Genomic DNA, 18,346 nt, shown 5'->3' with positions numbered 1-18,346 from the left:
TTTATTTATTTTATTTATTTTATTTATTTATTTTATTTATTTTGTTTATCTTATTTATTTTATTTTATTTTTATTTTGACCAGCTGCAGAAACAGGAGGATTTGTCAGGTGTGTGTGTGGAGAGTAACAGCCCTCAGGACTAAAAAAGACCTCTCTCTTGAATCTCATTCCACCAGATCTAGAACAGAAACCTGGAGTAAACTTAAATTGTTCTACTTTAAATATTTGTATGAGAATCTGGTAAATGTCCCCCGACCAAAGACTCTGTGGAGCAGCAATCAAAGAGCGTCTCCATGCAACTGCCAGAGAGAAATCTGAGTTGAATCTGAGCTGCGGTTTTGTTGCCTGAGTTTAAATAGTTTAGATGTCATTCATATTTGATGCTGTGCAGAGCGTTGACATGGAGATAAGGGACACAAAGTTAAATCAGAGAAGAGCATTTAGACCCGTCTCTTTCATGTGGTATCTAAACATCTCCTCTGTTTCCTGCCGTTACCTCAGCGTCTTTCTGCACACCCTCCCTCCTCTGTAAACGCCCAAACCAGCTCTTCATCACGGGACCTTTTGGAATGTTAGACACGCGACCATTTTGGACTCAAAGTTGATGCCAATTGTTGACGTAATTTTGCCTGTTTTTCTCCAATGTGGCTATTTTGCTGACGTTTAGTATGTTACTTCCTGGTTTGACGTAGCCAGCAAATACGACATACAACTGTTACTTAGCAACCAGATTGTGAAGGCCAAAGTCCATTTAAATCACACAATAGTTTTGATTTGACCAATAATTACACCTGACAATTACACCGTGTGCAAATTGTAATTTTTCGATGGAATGGCGCTTTTTGGTGACATCACAGAGGTATTCTGTGGCAGAGCTCTACTTCCTGTAATTTTCAACTTTTCATTGTCAAATTTTTGTCACAAACTGCAAATTTACAGATGAACAGATACTTTTTCCACACAGGGGCTAACACGCCAAACAACGTCAGAATTAGAAAAACATGTGAACTTGTCATATAGACTTTTGAGTGCAGTTTTGGCAGCAGTATTCGTACTTGTAATTGAGTGCATTTATAGCCGTGTATCTGTACTTAAGTAAGTATTTCTATTACTCTTTCCACTGCCTTGTACTAAAGCTCATGATATAAAGTGTCAGAATGAAGCTTGTGGCCTATATAAGAGCACATTTTGGGAATGGTGCTTTTTGAGGACATCACAGAAGTATTCTGTTGTAGCGCTCTACTTCCTGTAATTTTTCAACTTTCAATTGTCAATTTATTGTCAAAAACTGCAAATTTACTGATGAAAAACTGTGCTTATTATCCACCACAGGGGCTAACACACCAAACAATGTCAGAATGAGAATTTGTCACATAGACTTTAAGTGAAACAGTATTTGTACTTTTATTTAAGTAAGCATCTTTTTTATTCTTTCCACTGTTTAGACATGATATAAAGGGTCAGAATACATCTTGTCGGCTATGTAAGAGCACATTTTGCAGGCGGTCATAATGTTTTGGCCCGTTGGCAGCGGGTCGTGCCGTAGACGTTCCGGGTTTCGTCGCTCGGCCCGCCTGTGTCATGCCTCCAGACGCTCGGCTTTTTTTCCTGCTTTGAACCTGCTTGAATTCAAATGTTCAGGATTAGTCTGGTGAAAGGGGAAGAGATGCGACACGAGGGCTGGAGCAGACACTCGCTCTCCTTTTGAAATGCGCCGCGTTGACCCAGTGTAACATCAGACGACTCCAGGCGACTGGAACTGAAGCGCCGCGATGTAAAACCCGACGGGAAGCGTGACCGAGTGTCGCCGTTTCATCTCCATCGGAAAAGGTGCCCGTTTCAAGTGTTCTTACCACAGGACTAAGCGCGTCTGGCATAACACCCTTCGATTTCTGCGCGTAGTTTTGTTTTATTTTCTGTGCTTTGTTTTAGTCTAAAAGTTTCAAAAATGTCATTCCGCAGTTTGAGTCACTTGCCAAATTTGCGTCAATCATGATAATCCGTTGTTTTTAACTATTTTACACTCCAGAAAATGTTATAAATGCAATCTGCCTCAGTTTGCCAATCATTTATGTTAAATGGAGTTTGCAAAGGCAATTTCATAACATTTCATTCTAGATTTTGACTCATAAAATGTCATTCCTGCCTTAATAAAATGAAATATTGCACTAAAGTCAGTTGTCCTCAAGGTTTCTCATTAGTTTTCTCACCTTTATTAATAGTTAAATGTGTTTTCAGGAACGTTGGGCTCATAATTAACTTAAAATATACATGTTTTTTAATACTTATTCAAACTAACAAAACACAGAATAAGGAAGAGCAGAGAGCACAAAAAAAATGCATTTAGCACGAAACAAATGAAATAAAAATGGCAGTACTTCAATAAAAAAACATAATGGAAAAAATGACTTACTTTATATTATAAAGTAAGTGATTTTTTCCATTTGTCTTATTGTTTGCTCAGTTTGTGTCGTCCATTTTTTGGTGATGATCTTCTTCTCCGTGGCCAAACGTGTGCTCCAAAAGTATCCATTTATTGTGTCCGTGGCAGGAGTTTTGAGGCCCAGATACAGTCTAGATAGTTCTGAAGTCAAGAAAGTCCGTCAAAAGAAAGTCTGTAATACTTCTTTAATCTCGGTCCCATCGTGCGCAGCAGTTCCTTGTGAATAGTGAGCACTTTGACACGGTGTTGTAGCTAAAGTGTTGCATCGATGAATGTCTGCAATACTTTTAAAGTGAAATGTGACGTGTTCAGGAATGGTAGTTCTATTAAGAAGAAATTTACCGTATTTTCTGGACTATAAGTCGCACCTTTTTTCACTTTTTTCGACTTATACTTATATTTATACTTATATACTTATACTCCGGAGCGTCTTATATGTGATATTATTTGTTATTTTCACACTTTTCTCTTCTCTATTATGCATTTTTTGTCCGGTGCGACTTATAGTCCGGAAAATACGGTAGTCACAAATATACCAATGGGATAAATATTAGTATCATAAATATTAAGAATAATACGTTTGATGAAAGTGGCTTTATTTAGGCTGGGACTCACCGGGTCCCTCGTGTTTCAACGTGATACACAATATAATAATATAAGGATATGTGCACTAATTGATATATCGCTCTACGGTACATCACTATTTTTTTTTTTTTAAGAATTCAATACATTTTAACAACATTTTTCTTCGTTAAACTGTGACGCTCGAAAAAGCTCGATATGAAATACGCCCATTTTAATCATCAAAACGTCCAATGTTTTTGCGTTATCAAGTTTCAAAAATGTAGTGTGGTCGTTAAATAATTCCAAAAACTAACTCATGGTTATATATGTATCGATACAGCAGCCCACAATATCGATCACCAAATGTAGTATGGCGATATATTTTGGCACGCAGCTACGGTACTTCGAATGAGATGCAATTCAAACTACCGTATTTTCCGGACTATAAGTTGCACCTTTTTTCATAGATTTGGCCGGGCTGCGACTTATACTTATATTTATACTGATATACTTATACTCCGGAGCAACTTATATGTGATATTATTTGTTATTTTCACACTTACAACCGCATTTCATACTCCAGTGCAACTTATATATGTTTTTTTCTTCTCTATTATGCATTTTTTACGAAAATACGGTAAACGCTTTCACACAACCGAACTTGGATTTGTAGTACATTTCGTTACATAAAATTGACTTTCCCAGTTTACTTCGATTGCATTAACTTGTAATGATATTTTCAGTGAACTCAACTTTGAATGCGATGGGCCTGAGTGCGAGTCAATCGTCCATAGAGAGTACAAATGTTAATCTGTTTGATTTGAAGAGCAGTTATTTCAGTCCCTCCAAAAAACACGGCGACTAATCCACCTTTTGTGTACCGTCTTTGTGTGGCCTGTGCATTATCCTCAGACGCCGGAATGAATGACTTGAATGGGGATTAACTCGACTGTGCTAATTATAGTGTATTCATATTGTCAGTCATTTTCGCAGATGTGCTGTATAATTTAGTTAAATGTTTAATCAGAAGTGTTTAAACCGACAGCATTTTGAGATCCGCACTCAATTAAAGGGCATACTTCAGGTAGTAAATGCTACTTCTATAACTTCTACTACAACTGCTAATGCCATCTGTGTACTAGTTACTGAATAAAGTGTAAGCAGTACGATTAACTATTGAAGGACCTGTATCTGATTTTGAACCATGAAGAATTGTCCACTGTCCAATGCAGTCCTTGGGGTCTCATCCAGCATGTTTCTGATTGGATAACATTTCTGTCACTTTGGGCTGTAGATGAAAGAAATACACTTTTGATTTGACTCGGAGTTCGATTGCCTGGTATAATTACTGATAATCATGTGACATATATCACAGTTTCCAGTGATTAAAATCACTGGAATGATACACAAAAATAATGGAACCAAAAGATGAGGCTTAAGCTTAAGGATTTAACATGGGAAAATTGGTCTATATTTGGCCTTTATTAAGCTGATGATGTCAGACAGTTTAGAGCCTGTGTCAATACATTTTTTTTAATCACATTCCGAGCAATCCTTGGTCATTCAGCCCAGTCCGTACTCACCTGTCACTCTCCTGTCACTCACAGTCTCGGCTGAAGCTCACACTGAGCCGTACATGGGGGCAGGTTGTGCACATGTGGGGGCAGGTTGTGCACATGTGGGGCAGGTTGTGCACATGTGGGGGCAGGTTGTGCACATGTGGGGGCGGGCAGTGCACATGTGGGGCAGGTTGTGCACATGTGGGGCAGGTTGTGCAAATGTGGGGGCAGGTTGTGCACATGTGGGGCAGGTTGTGCACATGTGGGGGCGGGCAGTGCACATGTGGGGCAGGTTGTGCACATGTGGGGGCAGGTTGTGCACATGTGGGGGCAGGTTGTGCACATGTGGGGCAGGTTGTGCACATGTGGGGGCGGGCAGTGCACATGTGGGGCAGGTTGTGCACATGTGGGGCAGGTTGTGCACATGTGGGGCAGGTTGTGCACATGTGGGGGCTGGCAGTGCACATGTGGGGGCAGGTTGTGCACATGTGGGGCAAGCTGGACACATGTGGGGCAGGCTGTGCACAAGGGGGGCAGGTTGTGCATATGTGGGGCAGGCTGTGCACATTTTGGGGGCGGGCAGTGCTCATGTGGGGCAGGCTGTGCACAAGGGGGGCAGGCTGTGCACAAGGGGGGCAGGCTGTGCACAAAGGGGACAGGTTGTGCACAAGGGGGGCAGGTTGTGCACATGTGGGGGCAGGCAGTGCACATGTGGGGGCAGGTTGTGGGGCAGGTTGTGCACATGTGGGGGCAGGTCGTGGGGCAGGTTGTGCACATGTGGGGGCAGGTCATGGGGCAGGCTGTGCACATGGGGGGGCAGGTCGTACACATGGGGGGCAGGTCTTACACATGGGGGGTAGGTTGTGCACATGAGGGGGCAGGTTGTGCACATGTGGGGGAGATTGTGCATATGTGGGGGAGATTGTGCATATGTGGAGCAGGTTCTGGGTTAGATCTGTAAAAGCCAAAGAATGAATCCAAACACCGCTAAAGTCCTGCTCCAAGTTTTTTTTTAAATAAGTAATTACTTTAAAAAAAAAAAACACGGCTGAAATTGCTCTGCCGCTTTTTGACGGTCTCTAAACCATTCCTCACAAGCGGAGCGTTCCAATATCCATTCATTTAAACATTTAATTGATTTTCTTAGACTTCTGTAAAAATCCTTCTGTAAAAATCCTCTGCGATTGTCCCGTGCCCCTGCCCCTGCCCCTGCCCTGCCCCTGCCCTGCCCCTGCCCCTGTCCTGCCCCTGCCCTGCCCTGCCCCTGACGCCCCCATGTTTGTGTCCCACATTATCTTCACTTTTCATCTCACAAACGCCTCAACACCGACCGCGCAAAGCCTGGAGATTTCATTTAAACATCGCCCACTTTTTCTCTCTTTCTCTGAACATTCTGCAGATCTTTTGTCATTGCTGTTGCATCGTTCGTCGAGGTGTTTTTTTTTTTTTTTCTTCTTCTTATGGCGTCAACAAATTGCTTCAGGAATTTGCAGCACTTGCAGGTTTGGGGCCGCTTCTTTAAACGGCAAGACATAAAAGTGAGTTATTGTGGTCGACCTAAGAGCTGACACATGCTTGTAACTGTCATTCACTGGCTGCATCGCCGTAATCGAATGCCGTCACTTCGCCACAACAGAAATAACTCGGGATGTTTAGCTTAGTTTACGCGGTGCTGGTATGGAAAAGGCACGCACACAGTTTTAATAAATATGTTTGTGTCGGTTTAGAAAAGTTTTCCTCTTTATTTCAGCCCTGATTTAGTAGTAATTGAGGTTTTGTCCTTTTTAAGAGCTTTTTAAACCCTTTTAGCATTTAAGACCTTGGTTGGATCTTGACTTTTTGACTTTCCTGGTTTAGTAACACTAGTTAATTTAGTCCCAGTGGAATATTGATTTATATCTGGGCTGACTTGATGTAGAGCCATGTAAAACCTCTTTGATCACCAGAAGGCACAATAATATAATGTAATATATAATAAATAACGCTGCTCTCTGACTCTCCGCTCACAGACTGGTTCATGCACTGGATGATTCTAGTTTATGAAACAATCCGTGGCTGCACCGTGTTACCTGCGCGCCCTCGTGCAGAGAGGAGGATTAGGCCCTTCGCTCACTCCATATGTAGAGCTTGTACCTCGTGGACGGACTGATTGGGGGAAGCGATCCTGCTCCTGTAGCTACGGGATTCTCTTCAGTCTCACTTCAGGCTGAGATTGGCCTTTTTTTTGCTCAAATAAAAAGACAAAAACAGAGAGAATCCTGCAAAAAAAAATCTTAAAAGTCTATTAATTGTGTAAATGTTTGTATACTTTGTCCCTTTGCCCCACGTCACCTTTGAAAAAGAGGTTTCAATCTCAATCGATTTCACCTGGTTTAATAAAGGTAATAAATAACTCACTTTATGCGTGCACATGAAAACAATGCCCCTATTGCTAATGTAAATATTGCCAAAGTAAATAATCCATCTTCTCCGGAGCCGGGTTGTGGAGGCAGCAGTCTGAGCACGGAAACTCAGACTTCCCACTCCCCAGACACTTCCTCCAGCTCCTCCTGTGTGACTGTGTGAATAATCTCACTGTTGAGACGGGGAAACATGGATTTGTGGAAGCCACGCCCAGGGAGACCACCGACATATCTTTATACCAGAGGTCGTCCTGTTTTGTTCCTGGTTTACAGCATTCTGCCTCGTTATAGCTTTCAGTCAAAAACATCGTCGCTTCAAGACAGATTTGCTCATTTGTTTAGATTCACCCCGTTCTGTTCCAACATTTGTTCGGATGAGTTTAGTTTAGTTTCCCAGAGCCGTGATCTCTGCGCCTCCTGTAACCGTGACAGACCTCCCAAACACGAGGGTCTCACGCCAGTTCAGTTTAGAGTCAGTAAATATGACTTTCCCCCGTCGAGACTCAAGCGTGGACCGAACTTTAGAACCAGATCAGGACGAGGTGTACAGACACTCGTGAATGAAGTACTTAGTTTTGTTCAGGAACGGAGATAAAACTGATGTAAAACTAAAACCCATTAAATTTAATAGCAGTCAATATTGAAGTAAATAGTAGGAGTATTTCACACACAGTTTAACAACTTCCAAAGAGTCAAATGACGCGATCTTGGTGAAGAATTGTGCTGATTTTGGACAGAAGCGCCTGAATTTATTATTATTAGTAGTGGTAGTAGTAGTAGTGATAATTTTACTTCATTGATATGTTTTAGTTTTTTCAAGATGTCACCAGGAACGACCAAAAAATGAACCTATTTTCTGTCCAGTTAAAAATATTGTGTTTTAGAAAGTACAAATAGCTGTACTTAAAGTTATGTTAAAGTAAGAAGTATTCACTGCATAATTGTATTGTACAGACACCTGCAAATGGTAAAATCTTTCCTTTGTACTTTGTTACTTTTCACAAAACTACTTAAGCTGGGATCGTATTTCCTTTTTTTAATATATCGTGAACGTTGCAAAAAAAAAACATTTAAAAAAATTGTACTAGACTTATTATTTTATTTAAATTACTGCGAAAAATGTGTATGGGTTGTGTTATACACAACACGTTTTTGTGTATGGGTTGGCTCAAGATTTGGGAGTGATTTGTGAGTTTAATCGGCCTTTTTACCTGTAAATACACAGTTTCCTTTCACTTTTCTGCATACGTGGTTGTTTTTGCATGAACTCCTGTGCAGTTGAAGTCTTGTGAGTGCAGTTTGGGTCAGATACATCGAGACACTTGATATTTTTCAGAGATTTATCCATTCCCCCTTTTTCATCCACCAAAAATACCCTCCTTTTCGGGTATATCAAATAAAACAAATGCTACACTAAAGATCATCAGATCTTTAGTGTAGCATTTGTTTTTATTTGATATACAAACGATGTATACGAACGATGCAACAGCAATGACATTATTATAAAGATAATTCAAAAAGGGAAAAAATGTGTGTTGTAAACTAAAATTCCTGCACTTTTTAAAATTAATTTCACATTTGTCTGATAATTAAATAACCACTCCCCTTGCATTCAGCTCGTCCCCGCCACTTTCCTCACCTTCACATTTCACTCTGCCAACCTGCTTTCCCTCCGTAAAACCAGACGCTTGCACATTTGCCCGCGGGGGGGTTGTTAATTTCCACCAGCTCCTATTTGGATTTAAGTGTCCGCCGACTCAATTTGGCGATTTTTACTTTTCTCTCGAGCCCCGCGGTCCCGTCCTCCTCGTTTGCCTGTGTAAATGTATCGTGCCCTTTTCGATCGGCACCCTTTAAATATTTTCATTAAAATTGAAATGAGCCAATAAAAAGCCTGTCTGTGCTTAGTCAGGGCGGAAACGATGTGGTTGGGTTTTATGGGCGTCATTAAAGGGGAAGGGCGGCCGCCATATTGTCAGGATTTACACAGAAAATGGCGTTGTGATGGAACTTTTTAAAGGTGCCAAAATGTAATGGGGTGGAATTGGAAATAACATGGGGGGAAAAATGGAATGATGGACTCACTATTTGAATTTAAACTGAAATAAACCAGGTTCTAACCCAAGGGAGATAAACCAGAACTTAACCTGGTTTAAACTAGGACTTAACCAGGACTTAACCAGGTCTAAACCAGGTCTAAACCAGGTCTAAACCAGGTCTAAACCAGATCTAACCCAAGGGAGATAAACCAGAACTTAACCCGGTTTAAACTAGGACTTAACCAGGTCTAAACCAGGTCTAAACCAGGTCTAAACCAGGTCTAAACCAGGTCTAGCCCAATGGAGAAAAAACAGAACTCAACCCGGGTTAAACTAGGACTAAACCAGGTCTAAACCAGGTCTAAACCAGGTCTAAACCAGGTCTAACCCAATGGAGAAAAAACAGAACTCAACCCGGGTTAAACTAGGACTAAACCAGGTCTAAACCAGGTCTAAACCAGGTCTAAACCAGGTCTAAACCAGGTCTAACCCAAGGGAGATAAACCAGAACTCAACCCGGGTTAAACCAGGTCTAAACCAGGTCTAAACCAGGACTTTGTTACAACTTGCATGTACCAAGGAACAAACCAGTAAGTAATATTCACTTCAGATATAAAATTGTACTTGTAAATACGGGAGGATACTACAATAAGTTAAAATGTTGATTTATTCCGTTTTTATTGGGGGTTTAGCTGGTAAAAAAACAGATTTGTTTCACTGATTGATTTAATTCTGAAGATTGTAATGAAACTGAAACTCTTTCTCTTGCACGTCTAAGAAAATAATTTCTCTTGGGACCAATAAAAGTGATTCTGATTCTAATCCAGGTGCCAGACAAACAATCACGGACTAAACCAGGACGGAAACCAAATAAGTGTTCCAGGATTAAACCAGGAAACCCAATGATTTAATACTTGACTTTCATTCAACCAGTCGATAGAGCACTATTAAATATGTTCTGGACAAAAAACAGGGCTTAACCAGAGCTAAACCAGGACTACAACTTCTAAAATCCTTTATTACCACCAATGCCCGAATCACATTTTGAGAACTTTCCTAATCTTCTCAATCTATTTTTAAAACGAAGCATCCGTGTTCTCTTCCTGCTGATAATGGCTTTTTGATATTGAGTCAATTAAATGAGAAATGGCGCAGATGTGTGATTGCTCTTCCTCGTTTTCATCTGAACATTGTTTGTGCAGCCGCCGAGGAAGGGGAACAAAACAAAACCAAGAGGAAAAAAACAAGTGTAAGAAGGAAGCGCGAGCAAATCCAAGTTCAATGTGTGAAATTACTTTATTATGTTTTCATTTTGGGGATGCTCATCTTTTTTAAATCGACTGTTAGCTGTAGGAGTTTCAAGGCTAAATTGGGACAAAACCAGGAATTAAATGGGAATTAACCAGGATTTAACCAGGACTAAACCAGGACTAAACCAGGACTAAACCAGGACTAAACCAGGACTAAACCAGGACTAAACCAGGAATGAACCAAGAATGACCCAAGACTAAACCAGGACTAAACCAGGAATGAACCAAGAATGAACCAGGACTAAACCAGGAATTAGTTCTGAGCTAAACCAGATTCTGGGATTCTGAGGTCAAAGGTCAAATCCAGAATTTAACTGGTACTTGATAATCACAGTCTTAACATGGATTGGATTACAGTCTAACTAGGGCTGCAACGCTGAATCGACTAATCGCGACTAGTTAACTCTGAAAAATAATTGTTTAGTCCACAGAATGATCACAATTCTCATGTCAAAAGACCTTTTCAAAGAAGAGAGTGGCATTATTACTTCAAAATGTAAAAAAAGATAAAACAATGTCAAATTTTCATAAATTATTCACTTTATTTGTAAATATTCTCCATGAAGAAGCCTTCAATTGCTTTATTTCAACCTTTGTTTGGTTGAAAATGTAATTAAAAAGTCTCAGTTCACACAGTTATTTGACTAGTCGACTAATAAAATCATTGTTGGTTACATCCCAAGTCTAACCTAAAAACTAGACTAAACCTGCTCTAAATCGGTGCTAATCAGTTTGTATGCAATATTCCTAAACTAAATTAAAGCAGGAAAAAACTACTCGCAATCTTAAAAGGATGGTGCATATGTTCTTTTAAGATTCTTTTAAGTCTTTCATGTCATTCTGCCTTGGTCCTTGATGAGCACATTCTTACAAAAAGATCCCCGACGCACTCGCCTCTCTTGTTTTAGTCGTTCCCACACTATATTTGGACTGAACTGGCACTATTGAACTGCAGTAGCACCGGCAGTACCCGCACCGCCGTTTGCGAACCACAGCTCTGCTTTATTAAGTCGGGAATGCAAAACAGAGGAGTCTTTAGAGAAGTGGGCCAGGGAGTTGAGTCAGAACAGCTGCCGATGCTGTAATCCTATTAACCCAAATATGAGCGCCGCACTGTATTCAACACGGCTGGAGTCGCATTATCCTGTCATTTATGTGCATTTATTTACATTTAACACTGGGATTTTAATGTTAATGTCTTATTTTTGTCTTGTTTGGCTGTTCACCTCATATGTTTAACGCTGAATATTTGCATCTGTCATAATATCTGTTGACACCAATCAGCTTTCACTATATTCATGAATCTCCTCTTTGGTTTCGTTCTGCTTGTATTATATTATAACGAAAACATATTAAAAAATGTAAAAATACCTCCATGTTGACTGAATTTCACAAGCAAAAAGGTGACATCGTGACTTAAACTGCAGTTGCGGTGTCTTTAAAGAGTAGAGGTGACCAAAAAACGCTTGAACGGTGTATGAACTATGTTGTTTGTCAAGGCTCTTTACTGGTCTGGTGGTGTGTTTGGGGAGGTAGTACTTCTTTATGTCACTGTAGAGGATATTCTTGGAACTAAATAAGGGCATGGTTTTGGGGGGAACAGATATTTAAATGTGCGTTACAAGTTTTTTGAAAGACTCGCTTCAAAAGTCACAGTTACTTGTCAGTTTCCATCAACATTTGAGGGAGATTTTCAGAACGTGTTTGTAGAGGTGACAACTTGTTAATAACTTCACATGAAGAATATGAACTCAAATTGTGAGGAACAAGACCAGAGAGAACACAGGAGATGAACGTGAATTAATTAAGTGAATAAATAAGACATTTAAAGAAAAAGTCCAAAATAAACGTCCCATTTAGTCCAAAATCTGTCAATTGTTTCCATTTTAAAATTAAGTCCAACTCTGATTTGTTCGAGTCTGATTTTTCAGTTGTTTACCCTTGCAACAGTAGAATATGTTATTAAAATATATATATCCATATTGAGGAAAAGCGTATTTTATTGTTATTTACATAGCGCTTTTCAAGACACTCAAAGACACTTCATGTAACGTGGCAAAAGCAGACAAACTTAAAAAACACTAAGCAAGAGTTAATGCAAATTAAACACAGTAAATCATTAGAGAAGCGAGATCGAATTTTAAGGATTAAAAGCAGTTGGCTCTTGAGGTCGGCGCATTCTCAGAGTTGTTGTGGCATCATGAAAACACTCTTTTTTATATAGTAGAATGTAGCACAAAATAATAGTAGTTTAACAAGTGGACTAGGTCTATAGCCTATGAAGATCATTCTCAATCTACTCAGGAATGGTCCAAATTGGTCTTATCTCGTTTCGTCTTTCTGTGGATATCTTTCACGTCCAGTCCGTCTCAACCTGTCTCCTCCTCTTGTTTCTTTTTCAGAAATGGAAAGCTGGCCGCGCCTCCTCGTCGCCGTCGCCGCCGCCGCCTTCGCCGCCTTCTCTCTCTCACTGGCCCAGGAGGACGCTTACTCGAGCTTCACCTCCGAAACGCTCATCAACAATGTGGTACAGGACAATCACACGGGCCGCGTCTACGTCGGCGCCGTCAACTCCGTCCACCAACTCAGCCCGGCGCTCGTCGGCGAGGCCAGAACCGAGACCGGCCCCAAGGCGGACGCCAGGACGTGCACGCCGCCGGCCTCCGCGTGCCAGGACACCAGTAGCATGGACAACCACAACAAACTCCTGCTGGTCCACCCCTCCAACGGGTCGCTGATCGTCTGCGGAAGTAGATATCGAGGAATTTGCTCGCTTCTTAATTTAACCAACGTGGAGCAGCAGCTTTACTACAGCGACAGCAAGGGCGAGAGGACTTACGTCGCCAGCATCGAAGACAATGTCAATGTAGTCGGAGTTATGTCCACTTTCACGAGGGACGATCACACCTTTCCGGTTTTTCTAGTCGGCAAGGGCTACGGAAGCCTGGACAGCACAAAACTGATAAGCACTCGGATTTTGCAGGACTTCCAGGACTTGCAGTGGGTGGTTTTCGAGAGCATCATCGAGGCGTCCACGGTCCAAACCACGCCGTTCGTACCAAAGTATCTCCACGATTTCCGGCACGCCTTCAAGGAGGACGGATTTGTCTATTTCCTCTTTTCGCGGACGCTCGACGGGACGGACACCAAGAATTTCACGTTCGTGTCCCGGCTCTGCGAGGACGATCATCACTACTACTCGCACACGGAGCTGCAGCTGAATTGCGGCAAGGATAATCGATACAACAAGGTCCGAGCGGCGTACGTGGCGGCTCCGGGGAAAGAGCTGGCGCGGAGCATGTCGGAATCGGGATTTTACGGGACGGTGGTGTCGTGGCGCAAGGTTTTGTTCATGGTGGCGAGCGCGGACGACGACCCGAGTAAGTCCGCCCTGTGCATGTATCCCCTGGACACCATCAACGAGAAGCTGGGCAACATCATCAGCGCCTGCTACATCGACTCGGGGAAGATCTCCGGGGTCCCGGCCGTCGACATCCCGTACTCGTCCAAAACCGACGAATTCTGCACCTCAAAAATATCTGTAAGTTTTCAAATATAAAACGATGACGCTTCAAATTCTAAAACTTTCTTTGCGGTGGACGAAATGCCAATGGTACCTATAAGTGGTAGAAAGTGGAGATGGATACTTTGAAGGAAGAGTAGTGGTCGCATTATACTAGTAGCTACAATAGCATTTTCATATTGTATTTTATTTCACTGATAGATAAGAGTAAAGGAAGATAAGATAAGAAAGAGCCTGCTTCGTCGCTTTGTTACGTTTAGGTAGGAGTACAGTACTGGTGGTAGGTGGAGATGGATACTTTGAAGGAAGAGTAGTGGTAGCATTATACTAGTAGCTACAATAGCCTTTTCATACTGTATTTTACCTATTTAAAGCTGTGGTACCTGACTTATAGATAGGATTAACGGTAATTGTGTAGATTGTAAAAGCAGCACTTTCTGTTTGCATCATATTAAGCATTTTATTGGTTGCAAGTCTGAGAGAAAGAGATTCTTTTGTCGCTATGTTACGTTTTTATTTTTCAGTTTGGCTGTGTGAGGTTCAGATGGGAGTATCATGTTATGAAAGATATTAACACTAACTGACGCATACATTTTTGACATGACGGGGCCATGACATGTGTGAAAAGTCCTCCACCAGCAACATATTGGACTGATCCGTCTGTGTCAAGTCTGTTTGTACTTTAAAGCGGTTATTCCCAACCTGAGGTTCAGCTCCAAAACTTGAATCCAAATTAAATTGTGTGAATTTTTATGAAGGGGTGACATGTTAATTGCTTCTATGAAATATGTTGTAATCATAACCTTTCTATATCTTTATTAACCAGAAAATAATGATATTCTGCTCCAGCAGCTTCTCTAAAATAGTATTGCTGACGTTTTTTTAATGCATATAATAATGTAAAATAACACGTTTACTGTAGGGATACAAAAGATTCTTATTTTGGCCTGAAAAAGCAGTCGACCTAAACAATCCTGCAACAAACACTAGAAATGATTAGAGTTAAAAGTTTGAACATCAATTATCCAGCTTTAACACTGGATACATTTATTGTTCTACTTTGACACCTGTTAACTGATTGTGAAAGAAATAAAAGATACAGTGAAATGCCGTTTTATTGCATTTAGCTTCATTGTGTTATGTGGCTGAAAGTTATCAAGAGAAAGTGACTGTGACGCTGGATTCTGCAGTAAACCATATTTAATAATGCATAAATGCCAGAGCTTACTTTAATGTCACTGCTTTGCTTTGTTTTGTAAATCTGTCTCTCCACCTGGATCAAGCTTTCCCCCACTGCCCGGGCTCATCGGCAGTATAAAGCTGCTTCTACCGCAGTAAACGTCTCTGTTCAAAGGTGTATTGTTTGTGGAATATAAAGACTTGATATCCCTCATGAAATAAAAAGTAGACGCTTAAGAATAATAACGGTAACCTTTTCTGGTTCAGGGTTGTATGTCTTGCATCCATTCAATTTGACAGTCTTCATGTAGATAAATATGTTTTGTTCTATACTGCGGAACATTCTACGCAAAGCAACGATTGCAATAATATCCAAGTGGGGTTTAATTGGTTGTAGATTGGTCCTGGTTTAGTCCTGGTTTAGCCCTGGTTTAGCCCTGATTTAGCCCTGGTTTAGCCCTGGTTTAGCCCTGGTTTAGCCCTGATTTAGCCCTGGTTTAGCCCTGGTTTAGCCCTGATTTAGCCCTGGTTTAGCCTTGGTTTAGCCCTGGTTTAGCTTTTGTTTAGCCCTGATTTAGTCCTGGTTTAGCCCTGGTTTAGCTCTTGTTTAGCTCTTGTTTAGCTCTGATTTAGTCCTGGTTTAGCCCTGGTTTAGCCCTGGTTTAGTCCTGGTTTAGACCTGGTTCAGCCCTGTTCTAGTCCTGGTCTAGTTCAGTAATTGTAAAGAGTGTTACATAGGAGAGACTAAACAGTCTTTGCACAAGAGGCTTTATCAGCACAGAAGAAATGCAAATTCAGGACCACAGAGCGCCGTGCATCTGCATCTTAAAGCCTCTAATCACTCTGAAGACAGTGAGGTGAAGATTTTGTTTATAATGGAATCTTGAATCCCTGGAGAGGTAGACGCCCAGGGCATTCGGATGCTAATCAGACACTCAGGGAAGAGAGCGAGTGTGAGCCAGGGACAAAAGGAGGCTTATAGCCCATTAAAGGACTGATAGTAAACAAAGAGGCTAGCTTGATAGAAAACAAAGTTTAGTTTCTGATGAGACCAACAACACCTTGCCCGGTGGGTAGGGCCTACCCAGAGTAGGATAAATATCTGAGATCCCGGTCTTGATTCACAAATTGAGAATGACTCTTGGATGAGAGTCAAAACATTTTGTTTTTGCAAAAAACAGAGTCCAAATGCTACAACTGAATCTTTTTCTACAATCTTCTGTTGTGTTTCCCCGTTACAGAAGGACACGTTGGAGCTGTTTAAATGCGGCGCAGACTTCCTTCCGTCTCCTCTGGCCAGTAAACCCAAGTACGCTCTGAATGCTCAGGCCGAGCTCACCAAACCAGAGCTGCTCACGGCTGTGTCCGTGGCTGTGGAGAACGACCACACCATCGCCTTCCTGGGAAACAACCGAGGAGAAGTGATCAAGGTGAGTGGGTCAGGCTGCTCCGGAATTAGACCTGGATTATTCCTGATTCAGTCCTGGTTTAGTCCTGGTTTAGACCTGGTTTCGTTCTGGTTTAGTCCTGGTTTAGTCCTGGTTTAGACCTGGTTTAGTCCTGGTTTAGTCCTAGTTTAGTCCTGGTTTAGTCCTGATTCAGTCCTGGTTTAGTCCTTGTTTTATTCATGCATGACAGAGTCTAGCTCTTTGAGGCTTCGGCGACCCTATAAAGTGCTTTACAATTTAAATATTGTTCCTTGTTCTTCAAAATTCAAATGCCTCTTTAACCTGTAATTACACACTAATTACATCTCGCAACTTTACCAAGAAACCCAGAGCTAACTTCGCCAGCGTGGGCTACATTTAGATGTTTTCTGAGATTGAACGTGTGAACTTTTGCACGTGTCAGAAAAAGCCCCTTCTGTTCACTTAATGTAGTTTTATAAATAAAAGCTTCCAGACAGTTCTCCGCTGCACTTTGATCGTTTGATGGAACAGCGTGTTTGTGTCTCAGGTCCATCTCACGTTGGAGCCGTACGAGTACAGCAAGGCCTTCAGCGACCCCATGAGAGAGAGAGTCAACAAGAACCTGTTCTTTGACCTCAGCCACAGCCATCTCTACATCACCACAGAGAAGAAGGTGGGCGGTGATCTTCTATACGCTCGTTGTGGTAAAGCAGAAGTGACCTGTGATACTGTGGAAAACTTCACATAGCTGAAATAGGATATGTTTTATGTGTATTTAGTATCATTTTCAAATGGTGATCATTTTGGTGCTACTCCCTTTAATGCCTGGTGTCTCATATTTGCGACAAACCCAGTTCGACATCAAGATATAGATAGAAGATATAATCAGATGAGAATGTAAGCGGCGGTAGTGTTTTTACTGTTTAAAATGCCTTAAAACACCTGCATTCTTATTGTGGATGGGCTTTGATTTGTAATTTGTAACCCTAACCCGTAACTCATACATTTCAATTGTTTTTCTTTAATGCATGCCTTATTTGATTTGATATATCTTGCTTTTATTATTGTTCATTGTCGTATGTTGCACCAAATAATCAAGTTTCGAGCCTTGGAATTTTATTCACTGATGATGGCAAAAAAAAAAAAAAAAAATCTGATTCTGATGGCATTTAAAATACCATAACTCAGACGAGCAGAAGGTTACATAGTGCACATTTAACCTGAACTGGACTAAAGTGGACGAAGTGCACTCTGACTTCAAATGGACCACATTCAAGCCCCGGTATTCAAACATTGCCGAGTTTGAGCCAATGGGCCGAGTTTGAGCCAACGGGCCGAGTTTGAGTCAACGGGCCGAGTTTGAGCCAACGGGCCGAGTTTGAGTCAGCGGGCCGAGTTTGAGCCAACGGGCCGAGTTTGAGTCAACAGGCCGAGTTTGAGTCAGCGGGCCGAGTTTGAGCCAACGGGCCGAGTTTGAGTCAACAGGCCGAGTTTGAGTCAGCGGGCCGAGTTTGAGTCAGCGGGCTGAGTTTGAGCCAACGGGCCGAGTTTGAGCCAACAGGCCGAGTTTGAGTCAGCGGGCTGAGTTTGAGCCAACGGGCCGAGTTTGAGCCAACAGGCCGAGTTTGAGTCAGCGGGCCGAGTTTGAGCCAACGGGCCGAGTTTGAGTCAACAGGCCGAGTTTGAGTCAACAGGCCGAGTTTGAGCCAACGGGCCGAGTTTGAGTCAACAGGCCGAGTTTGAGCCAACGGGCCGAGTTTGAGCCAACGGGCCGAGCACAGTGACCTGTGCAGTCTAGCCGTACGTCCCGAGGCTGTGCAGCCCAGCGACCAGGCGCAGTGGTCCCTCGCACGAGCACCAGTCAGTGTGGACCAGTTTAATTTGACTGTGTTTCATGTTTTGTCCACTTCTTGCAGAT

At 41.9% G+C, this 18,346-nt stretch overlaps 1 protein-coding gene across 1 annotated transcript in view; it reads left to right on the top strand.

Annotated features, from left to right (window-relative positions):
- Window positions 1–18,346, top strand: part of plxnb2b (plexin b2b) — a 253,304-nt gene that overhangs the window by 117,652 nt on the left and 117,306 nt on the right. The window contains exons 3-6 of the mRNA XM_072435874.1: window positions 12,720–13,858; window positions 16,261–16,449; window positions 16,976–17,101; window positions 18,345–18,346. The exon at window positions 18,345–18,346 is cut by the window's right edge and continues 99 nt beyond it. Coding sequence (XP_072291975.1) covers window positions 12,722–13,858; window positions 16,261–16,449; window positions 16,976–17,101; window positions 18,345–18,346 — 1,454 coding nt within the window. The 5' untranslated portion in view covers window positions 12,720–12,721. The remainder of the gene's footprint in view (window positions 1–12,719; window positions 13,859–16,260; window positions 16,450–16,975; window positions 17,102–18,344) is intronic.

Source organism: Eucyclogobius newberryi, unplaced genomic scaffold (assembly GCF_026437365.1).
Source record: "Eucyclogobius newberryi isolate DKJ021-1_F unplaced genomic scaffold, fEucNew1.0.hap1 SCAF_7, whole genome shotgun sequence".
Classification (NCBI taxonomy): Eukaryota; Metazoa; Chordata; class Actinopteri; order Gobiiformes; family Gobiidae; genus Eucyclogobius; species Eucyclogobius newberryi.
The sequence above is the reverse complement of the archived record's forward strand: the minus strand, read 5'-3'. Positions and strand labels throughout refer to the sequence as shown.